The following is an 11,046-nucleotide window of genomic DNA, read 5'->3' as shown; positions in this document are numbered from 1 at the left end:
GACAATAAATCTCGAAATAAAACTTATTGATAAATAATACTACTACTAGTAAAGTAATTTTTTTTATAGAATTTTTAGCCTCCTTTTTACCTCTGTAAGCTTGAATTACTGTAATTTCCTTTCGACCGAATGACTTTTTCTAAACATCAATTTAACAACACTGGTAATATATATAAGTGTAAATTTGAGAATGTAAATTTAAGAAAATTAGAAATAGATCTGATTTTTGCTCTGTGTCACAAAAAATAACCGTACATCAGCAAACTGTTATCCGGAAAAATCAGGCACATTCGAAATCATTTTGACGCCTATAGCTATAGATCTTCCTTCAAACCTGAATCCATTTGCTGTATACATTCCTCTTTTCTGCAAAAAAAAAATAGAACTGTTTCAGCTGTGTGTGTGGATTATAGCTGCGGGAGGTGTTGATCGATTCGTGAATGGAAGCCATCAGAAAACAAGCGTCCAGACTCCGAGAGCAGGTCGCCAGGCAACAGCAGGTATTCTACCGCTGTGCAACTCGCAGATGTGTGTGTAAATTTGATTCTGCGTTTAGGATTTTTTATGAGAATTTTTCAGTCGGATCGGGCGGCTCAATTTGGATGTTGTGATCATTCGGATTGGCATGAATTGTAGAATTTATGATACCGGAATATGTTGTGCATCCATAATTGGAATTGTATTTGATTTCGTTTAGCTGATTGATTTGAAATTCAGTTTGTTTACCACCTCGATTTAGGTTTACTGGCGTTAATTCTCTTGTTGTTTTTTTAATGTAAATAGATTTTGACAATTAACGGTAAGTGATATGTGGATTCGTGTTAATCTAGATGATCTCTCAATTTTTTGATCCGTTTGACTGCCGCATATGAGTTTAAACATTGTAATTTGAACTGATTTAAATGCAAATGAGCGCGTGCAACTGTACAAGTTTATTGGTCTGATACTGGAGCCTGGATTTGGTTATATGCATTGAATTGAAGTTGTGACTACACGATATTTAATTGTACTAGTACTATACAACTCAGATATATATCTGGTGTTTTTGTACTTCTGTTTTCACTGAACTCGTTTTCCAGGCTGTTTTGAAGCAGTTTGGTGCCTATGGTGGTTCAGATAATGTCATGCCTGATGATGCAGAATTCCAGCAGCACCAAAAGCTTGAAAAGCTATACATATCCACTCGAGCTGCCAAGGTTATATTGCCTATTGTGGAGTTAAATGCTTAGGGATGTGGAAAGTCATTGTCGTAACTCATAGAGCATAAGCTTATCTGGATCAGTTTTCATAAATCCCAGCCATAGCATAAAGCTTATCTAAAGGGGAATTATATCCTTCATCCCAACCATAACATAAACACAAATTCACTTGAGTGTGCAAAAGAGAGAGAGACACACATACAAAGGGAGAGTGGGTAACTGTGTTATAACTTGGGGGCTAGGGAGCTGTCACAATGGTTCCTAACTATTCAGCCTTTGACTTAGGAATCCTGTTTGTAATGCTAAAGTATTCATTATGTATCATAAGTTTCTGATTGCATTTTGTCTTTTCATACTACAGCATTTCCAGAGAGACATTGTTCGTGGTGTTGAAGGTTATATAGTAACAGGGTCCAAACAAGTCGAGATAGGTTAGTTTTGTTGATTCAAAATGATCTTATATGTCGAGTGTAAATATAATAAATCCTTCATGTGTCATTTTCCCTTCAGGAACAAAATTGTCAGAAGATAGCAGGAAATATGGTGTTGAAAATACATGCACCAGCGGGAGTACACTCTCAAAAGCTGCATTAAATTTTGCACGAACTCGTGCTCAAATGGAGAAAGAACGCGGAAATCTGTTGAAGGCCTTAGGCACACAGGTTATTATTTTGCTTCCCCGAAACATGACTCTTGTGTTGGTTTTTTACATAACAGCATTGTTGCTACCTGCATCTTTTGCATATTCTGCTTGTACTCCTATTTAGTTATTATCAACTTAATTTATCAGCTTACCATTCACCTGTTCCAACTTTGTTTATGCTTTAGTTAGATTTTTTAATTAACTTACTCTTATCCCACTAGGAAATCGTGTGAATTTTACACATCGAACAGACATTTGGTTTCTATCGCAATATTAGTCCACTGTAGTTTCTGTTACCTGGATGCACTTTGACTTTCAGATTTTCTATCATCTCTGTTTCCTCATCAACTAATTTAAACTTTCTGCACAATCTATTTTACGAGACTTAGACAGCTAGTTCATTAATAACTCTTGACTTCTTCTATGCCAGGTGGCAGAACCATTGAGAGCTATGGTTATGGGAGCTCCATTGGAGGACGCTCGTCATCTAGCACAAAGATATGACAGGATGCGGCAAGAGGCTGAAGCTCAGGTATTTTAATTTAGTTAAATCGTTAGTGATTGACGGGATCTTAGATGCACTTAAATTGCTTTTCTTATTAATTGAGATGTTCGCATGCTGCTTATTGATGGAGATCCCCTCACCAGCTTGTTACACTGATTGTTGGAACTAGATAGGCTGTTGAAGTTGCAAGAAGACAAGCCAAATTAAGGGAAGGAAATGCCCATCCTGACATGGCTTTTAAACTTGAGGCAGCCGAGTCTAAATTGCAAGATCTGAAGTCAAATGTCGCCACTCTAGGGAAAGAGGCTGCTGCTGCTATGGCTGCCGTAGAAGCTCAACAACAAAGGTTGACACTGCAACGACTAATTGCTATGGTAATTTGCCTTCATACTTTTAAAGTTTGGGCTCATGTTTAAAACTAGTCTATGGATTCGTACCTAATATATCCCGTATTTGTTTTTAAGGTTGAAGCTGAACGAGCCTACCATCAGCGAGTTCTTCAAATACTTGATATGCTAGAAGGAGAAGTAAGTCAATCCAGCATATCCCCCCCCCCCCCCCAATATAAAAACTTCTGCTCCCTCTTGTTGTGCTTTATGATTTGTTTCCATATATGTTTGATGAGTTATGTTTTTTCAGATGATGTCTGAGCGCCAAAGGATTGAATCTGCTCCTGCTCCTGCACCTTCACCTTCACCTGCTGCTGCTGCAGTTCCAAGCATGGACAGTATGCCTGCACCTCCAGCATATGAAGAAGTAAATAGTCTGCCTACCTCACCGGTACAGGATGGATCGACTGATGCTATGGGTTACTTTCTTGGGGAGGTATTTAGTTTGCTAAGGTTATATGTCAGTATTTGTTAAGTAAACTCGATCATCGGTGTTTAGCTTACTTATCCCGCTTTTTATTGCTGATAAAACAGGTCATGTATCCTTATCATGCTGAATCCGAGGTGGAACTTACTTTGTCAGTTGGAGACTATCTCGTCATTCGGAAGGTATGCTAGTCTTGAGTACTCATGTTCTCAGTCAACGTGTCTATTATCATGTTGAAAGTAGTCCTGTTCTATTCTTAGCGTACTCAATAGAAAGCCGTTGATCAACATTTCTTCTCTTACAGTGAATATTTAAGTGAAGTCTGGTAAAATTAACCTTAATCTGTTAATCGTGAACAAAATATTATCTTATGCATAAAATGCATAATCCCGTTTGAATATCATTCTTGACCATCCATCAGGCAAGATCTATGGACTATATTGGTTTCTAGTTAACAGAATAGGAATGGTCTTATTTAGGATATGCCTTTGCCAAAGGCTTTTCTGGCTACTCTATTTTTTCTTTAAAAGAGTGGCTACTACTATTATTATTGTTTTTTTCATTTTTCTTTCATTTCAATTGTGAACTTAACATGTGCATTATGACCAATAAACAACTGAAAGTATAGCTATAAACTATGCTTCTTTTTTTTCAAATTAGAGAGGCAGGAGTTTTTTTTCCCTTTTCCTTTACTTTATAATGTGCTATCTCTGTGTTTGAATAGTGGTTAGTATCAAAGTTGTGTTAATTTTATGCTTAAATGATATCTGCCTCCATTTCAAGGTTTCGAACAACGGCTGGGCAGAGGGTGAGTGCAAAGGCAGAGCCGGTTGGTTCCCATTCGGCTATATCGAGAGGCGTGAGCGTGTTCTTGCCAGCAAGTTTGCAGAAGTTTTTTGAACTATTATCATGAGTTTGGTTTTGTGCTTTATTGTTGGAATATATGCATAATATTAGAGTTCGCCAACTACAGAAAGGATTACTCTCCCTTTCTTTTCTTAAATCATTATTTGGTGCAAATTTTGCAGATTGGTGTATTGCCTGCAGGTTCATCGAGTTAATTTGTTTCTGGTTTGTATGTGTATAATAACAAAATGCCATGTTTTCTTTATTATGTTTTCATTTGATTTTGCTGTACTTGGCCTCGAATTGATTAGTATTGCATATTTTGCTCTCCTCTTTTGGGCATCGATGTTGTTAATTTCCTTAAATGCTGATAAATGTTGCGCATTTACCTTCATTGCCCATATGATATCATCTTATTCTCTTTTTCTTATCGTATCCCTATTAAAGTCCCAACTTATGTTTGTCCGTATCTATTATAAATTAGTTGCCGCAGTAACTGTAATAGTTGAAACCCTTGTTTGTCTTTTGCAATAGATAATAATATTAATAATAAATAAATACATAATACTCATCAAATATCGAGAAAATAGCTGAATGTACAATATGTGGTTGAAAACTAATATCAACATGCAAATTGTAATTGGGTTTAATGCAGAACTGCAATTCTGGAATAAGCAAGCAGTAAACTTTGTGGGTCTAATTAGGTTATTAATACCAGTCCAGCAACACAAAGGACAAATTCAAACATATGCACAAATTCGTTACATGATTTTTTCTTTTTGCTTTATTTTCAGTGACAAGCTTGTTTGTGTGTGGAATTAGCTCGTGTGGGTAGTAGCAAGCAAGTAGTAGTTCTCATTCCAATAAACCAATCCTGCAAATCGGGAGGGAATACAGTATGAGCTCACAAAAGAAATTTATTTAAAAAATAAAAGCATTCTGCTATTATGCTGGTCAGTGAGAAATTTTGATATACTATTTTCAATTTCAGTTCAACGTGATTTTTCTTTTTTTTTCAGATTTCCTGTGTGTGGTGACTCCATCTTGATTACTACTTTCAGTTAACATGTTAGAGACAGGGGACTGAATATATATAGTCATGAAACATAATTCTAAATTTCATCGACTTGAATAAAAAGCTTGTATTCTTATCAACTAGAAACAACATTGTTGTGCTTTAACAATATTTTCACATAAAAGTGGCAGTATTGGAGAAAGAAGAGGCGGGAAAGACTCACAGATATTAGACAGCTTTCTTTGGTGCGAAGTATGCTTGAAGAATTGCTAGTATGATGAAGAAAATAGCAACCTGCATTTGTCAATTAGGTAGTTGTTTTATTAGGCATATGACTTCTTTAATGAAAACCTAAAAAATGAAATCCAGAACTAACCATATAAGCAGCATTGTACTGGGGGCCACTCTCAATAATGTAAGATTTCCTATGAGATAAAAGGAGGGTTGTCGTAAAAGGAGAGATAAGATTTGTCTAATATCATAACATAATGAAACTACAAATACCTTTCATTCAAGGTGCCAGAGTTCCTGCAAATTTTCAAGATAGTGTCTAATCTGTCGTTTGTCGTTCCCGCATTAGGATCATTGTTGTCAACCTAAAAAGGATGATGCCACATTTCTTTTAGCGAATTACGAAAGGTAAACAATAAAACATTTAAACAAGGTCTATCATTCAACACGTATGGTTGAGCGTAATGCTCATACGAAATTAATTCTAATGATCTTACATAGTTCCAGTAAAAGGAATTGGACCTTTATATGAAAAAATCAGAAAACAAAAATACCCCCTCCGTCCCATAAAAATATGGGCATAGATAACAAACAAAAACTAAGTTTTCAGAAATGCCTCAGCATATGATTTATAATCAGAGCTTGAGTATTAGCACTCAAATAAAGAGGACTGATTTAAAATGTTCACTATAACTTTATAAGTATAAATAGAGAGAGAGAGAATAACAATAGATGTATCCATTAAATAGAGAATTGAAGAATGCTGAAAATGTGTTCTGCAATAATTTGAAATTTTCAATATAATACTATTCAAACCAAATCAAATTTGCCGAACATGTTCCTCTCTTGAAAAAATGAGACTTTTTTTTGTAAAATAGCACCACAGATTTACTTGCTCTTTGCTTTTTCACAAATTAAACACCAAATAAGAGGAAACAAACAGAGCCAGTTTTTCGTGAGGTTATGTCTGGGCGACCAGCCAGACCAGCTTTTTGATAGGTCTAAACAAGAAGTACCTTAAATTTCAGCATCCGAGAGAAGTCGTAAAAAGCTCCATACACATCAGACATTGTTTTGGTTCTGTCGATAATTTTAGCAGTAAGGCCTAGGAAAAAAAGAGACATAAAACACAATTATTAGAATTTTTAATTGGTCTAAAAAAGGAAAAGGAATTGAGAGATGGCAGGAAGGAAAATTTTATGTAAAAAAACAGTTACAATCACATAATCACCTAGCAAGAGGAACATCAAGAATGTCAGCATACCTCTTCTCATTTTTACAACACCTCTGAAGACTTCAATGTTGTTGTAGCATAAAGCTAATGTCCCAATTGCCATTATCTGGTCAAGAAAATGGGAAATCAGATGCACTTTCGGTGAAAATCCAAACCTCAGATATATGAAAAACACTGTATTTACAAGTATACCTGTGGAATTGCACAAAAGCGAAAGATAGCTGGATCTCTCAAATCAGACATGTACTTGAGGCAGTCTTCGACGTGCACTAAAGCATTTGTGACCATGTCATTTAGGCACTGCACTGCTTTAACTGAATTTTCCTCGCTCTTCAAGTCCTGAGAACATTACATGAACCATGTAAGGTATTTTCGACATCTAATTCACGTGTAACATACGTATTCGATCAACATGACTATTGAAATTTTGAAAATGTTTCATTAGATTCAAGGGAAATAATTCTTTACCTCAAGTTTGTTCACATATTTACTCCATATTTGACGAGGCCAGAACATACGTGACTTTGGTATCTCATTGATATCCTCAAGGTAATCTCTGATAATGTTTGTTTTCTGTATTGTTCCAAGTATGGGAGAGAGTTCTTACAGTTAAAAATGACAGAGATCTCTAAAGCGATGACTTGACTTGTCACCACAAGATGGAATAGGTACCTGAAGAAATAAACCCATTGAATTGGACAGTTCATCTGTGGCAAGATCTTCTTTTCCAGAAGCATGGAATAGTTTGGATAACCCCAATCCAACAAGGCCAGCCACGTAATGACAATATTCATCATAATCATCAGTGGTTTCTACCTGGAAAGTGAAAATTGGTCATAAGTAATTAAATGAGATTTTCCTGGTGAGCACAAGAATATTCTGGCTACGAGTACCTATTATGGTTATTAAATTAACATTAAAGTAATATGATTCTGATATATTATAAAGTATGATTTCTGATGTTTTTAAAACAGAAAAAATATCTATTTCCCTAATAATGAGGCCAGAGGAAAATGTGTCTAGGTACTGAAATAATAAAAAAATAAGTTATCTAAATTAAATTCTAAATCTCATGGAATCTACTTCAAAAGCCAGGATAAATAACTTCATAGTTCAATCCATGGACAGAGAAACAATCTGGTATTCTGGTGTATATATACCTCCTTGCAAATAAATTTTGCCATCCCTGCACCCATTCTCATGGTAATATCCTCAATTGCTTCCTGATAACTGCAAAAATTGGGGAGGTTGAAAGTTATCTTTCATGCATAGAAGTAGTTAACTACTACCAAATTAACTTCAACTACTAATAGATAAATATGAGGAAGGCTATAATTTAAACTGAAAAGTAAAATGTTTTTGGTACTACTCTTCTGAAATTCTATTACCAGAGTCCAGACAAAGTTAACAAACACCTGTCATGTTATCAATCTGCTTAAATTTAATTGAATTTCTTGCTCTCAGTCTGCTTATATTTACCATTGCACTGTTTGGAAGTGTAATGACAGGAGGCATCAATTGTGAAATTGTGATCCTCATATTGCCAGTGAAGATAGTTTATGTACATATTGGCATCCTAGACATCAAGAACTTAAAAGTGCATTGTTATAAGATTAATCAAATGCAAATGAGATTGAACACGTTCTTATCAGTTATCACTTTTATTTTTTTTTGTCCCGGACTAGGCTTATCCTAGTGGCTTCACCAGAATTTTTGTACCGCAGTTACTCTTTTTGAAGCGCATTTAAGGAAACGAAACCGTTTCACCACATCATTCAGAAGCAATATTACGTAGCTGTTGGTTAGATATAAAACTACTTCCTGGTCCACACAACTGAATGTCAGCAAATATTAAACAAGATTATGCCAGTATATGGACCTTTCCAACTTCAATCCATCAGAACTAACAGTACCCTAGGTCTTGCCCAAACCAATACCTATGAATGAAAGACATTATGAAGTCAATATTGTACACAACTTTCCAGATTGAATTATGTATTGATCTGATCCAGACCTATCTTCTCCAGTCAGTGGCACTTCTGTTTAATTCCAAACCTTCTGCTTCAGGTTACTAATAATGTTGTTCAGACATTTCCTCGTCAGCCACCAACAGAAATATCATTTGAAACGCATATAGAAAAAAACTCCTGATCTAGGTCATTGCCAAATTCATTTATAACTAAATCATCGCTCAATAAATTTGCATATCTATGAGGGGAATCTTGGGACTCATTTCTCTTTTTATCAATGCCATGTTATATGTTGACCAAATCACATCAGTAATATACTAATATATGCCGCTTAAAGAGTACCCAGGTGCAAGCTCCAGAAAAGCAGTGGAAACATGATGGAACTGGTCCATTAGAACTCTGTACTCCTTTGTACCACCTGTGAAACAAATATATAACATGAATTTGGACGTATAAATAAATTTCTTCACTTAAAATAACAAAAAATATAATCGAGATATTCCTCTTCTGAAAACTGATTATGGATAACAACAGAATAAGCCAAGGTTTTCCAGTTAGCATATATGTTCCTCGCACATCAGAGTTTCTATTAATGAAACACACTGTTCCGTTAAACTGCAAGAACGCAGAAGCAACATGATGTCACAAAAATTGCATCTCTAGTTAACTTTTAAAGTTGACTATATTGTCAATGCAACATTACAAGCCTGTTAATTAAAGTCATAATTTAGCTGTAAATAGTATCAAACCTGGAGACAATTAGCAGAATGCAGCTCATCAAGCAAAAATAAACAGTACCATTAAAGTTTTCATTTGATTTGGTTTTAAGAGTGACTATAGGAAATTGTGTGAGATGCATCAAGTCCTAGCTGCCTAAGTGACCATTCAATTCAATCTTCATACAGATGTTTTCTTTTGTTGACAACTAAATGGTTGTCTATGATGCTTATTGAGCAAAATGGCTAGACATTCACAAGGTTTTGGCATTATAAGCAAAAACTCTTATCCACAATCAAAATGCAAATTAGCTCTTATAACGTCCTGTTCAACTTCCTAATCACACAATTACCAGCGAAAAAATAAGAAAGACAAAAGTTAAAGCTCACATGAAAAATGCCATTCTCGGTCATATATGTGACGATGGAAAGCCATCAGAATAGGTACTTTAAGCTCTGTTGCTATGCTAGTATCATCCTCTGTCAAATAAGTTAATAACAATGAAAAAATGATCTCAACAGTTAGAATGATTACTCTTATAATTCTTCATAGGAACCTTACCAACAGTGTCAAGTGCTCGAAGAACCAAATAGAAAATGCAAATCTGCGAAATCCAAGAAGAATAACGCAGTCATTCTCTGGTGTGACAATATAGAAAGTTACTTGGAAACTAGAATTTCTTGACCGTATAAATTATGTAATCTATCAGTAGAATTGCCATGAAATTGGACATTATCTCCATCTGCTTATTGTGAGATCAATAGTCAAAATATGAGACTATTTGGTATCGTAATAAATGTGCTATAAAAAAAACCAATAATTGCATACTAATATGTTAATATCGTCGTATGCAGCAGTTCTTCAGTTATTGGATACAGAAGTTGAGAAATTAGCCGGTTCAATAACAACAGAAAATCTACATCGATCATCACCATACAAGCACGAAGAAATTAGAAGTTCCTTCTCAAAGACATCGATGATTGAACCGAAAACAGAATAAGTATGAAGATCACTCACAGCATCACGAAGATCGGTATCGAGCTGCTGAATAACGAGACCGAAACTTCTAGAAACCTTGTGAAGCATGGTGTAACAAAATCCCCAGTGTGGCTCCGGCGGTATCTGCTTCTCCGCATTCCTCGCCGCATATTTCAGCTTCAGCAATGGATACAAATCATCCGGATGCCTCAAAATCGCACGTAAACTCCCCATCTGAAACCTGTCAGGCACCGATTAACAAACTAAATCAGCTCACGACGGCGATCTAGGCAATGATCGAGCACGAGAATTTCTAATTAATTCATGACCGAACTCAAATCACATTGCTCGAGATGACGTTTCAAATCTGCGGGCGATACTTACTGTTTCTGAAACTACTCTAAATCAGCTCCGTGAATATGGCAGCGAGGACGATGGAATTCGTGCGCGTGTGGTGAGAGGGGGGGGGGGGGAATGTGGGAGGTGAATGCTTTGGTGATTGTGTGTAGTGTTTATAATATGGAATATTTACTTTTTATTTTATAGTTTGAGAGAAAATGACCATTTCGTGTGAGTGTGTGTGGTGTATGAAAAAATATGGGGTTGGCGGGCGATGTTGGATTTTGACGAACGTCAGTTCTGCGGTTAGGCTGATTGCCATTTGGATAATGCCGTGTTTTTGGATTCCAACGAATTTTTTGGATTCCAAAAAGCCAAAACTAAGGCCATCCGCAATGGGGCGGACGAACATCGTCCGTCGCATCGTCCGCCACTGCAGTATCGCGGGCGATGGGTAACTCATCGTCCGCGGACGATGCGCGGAGGATACCCATCGTCCGTCGCATCGTCCGCCACTGTGGACGAGGCGGACGATGGGTCACGGACGATGCGA

General features: G+C 36.2%; 2 protein-coding genes across 2 annotated transcripts; one reads left to right on the top strand and one right to left on the bottom strand.

The window, feature by feature from the left end:
• Positions 1-220: 220 nt before the first annotated feature.
• LOC125186231 (SH3 domain-containing protein 2-like) lies at positions 221-4,351 on the top strand. Its single transcript, XM_048082582.1, has 10 exons — positions 221-500; positions 1,080-1,196; positions 1,561-1,630; positions 1,710-1,861; positions 2,273-2,374; positions 2,521-2,721; positions 2,812-2,874; positions 2,987-3,172; positions 3,271-3,345; positions 3,947-4,351. The coding sequence occupies exons 1-10, from the start codon at positions 441-443 to the stop codon at positions 4,061-4,063; spliced, it is 1,143 nt and encodes a 380-aa protein (XP_047938539.1). The 5' UTR covers positions 221-440; the 3' UTR covers positions 4,064-4,351.
• Positions 4,352-4,556: 205 nt separating this feature from the next.
• Positions 4,557-10,626, bottom strand: LOC125186802 (squalene synthase 1-like). The gene is made up of 15 exons (XM_048083254.1): positions 10,539-10,626; positions 10,194-10,395; positions 9,738-9,780; positions 9,566-9,655; positions 8,802-8,877; positions 7,650-7,719; positions 7,162-7,305; positions 6,958-7,062; positions 6,682-6,828; positions 6,520-6,595; positions 6,272-6,360; positions 5,529-5,620; positions 5,401-5,449; positions 5,248-5,318; positions 4,557-4,883 (listed from the first exon to the last, which is right to left on the bottom strand). Exons 2-14 carry the CDS (start codon positions 10,386-10,388, stop codon positions 5,253-5,255), a joined length of 1,242 nt encoding a protein of 413 aa, XP_047939211.1. The 5' UTR covers positions 10,389-10,395; positions 10,539-10,626; the 3' UTR covers positions 4,557-4,883; positions 5,248-5,252.
• Positions 10,627-11,046: the final 420 nt, after the last annotated feature.

The sequence above is a fragment of the Salvia hispanica genome, chromosome 5 (genome assembly GCF_023119035.1).
Source record: "Salvia hispanica cultivar TCC Black 2014 chromosome 5, UniMelb_Shisp_WGS_1.0, whole genome shotgun sequence".
NCBI lineage: Eukaryota > Viridiplantae > Streptophyta > Magnoliopsida > Lamiales > Lamiaceae > Salvia > Salvia hispanica.
This window is presented reverse-complemented; position numbering and strand designations above follow the sequence as displayed.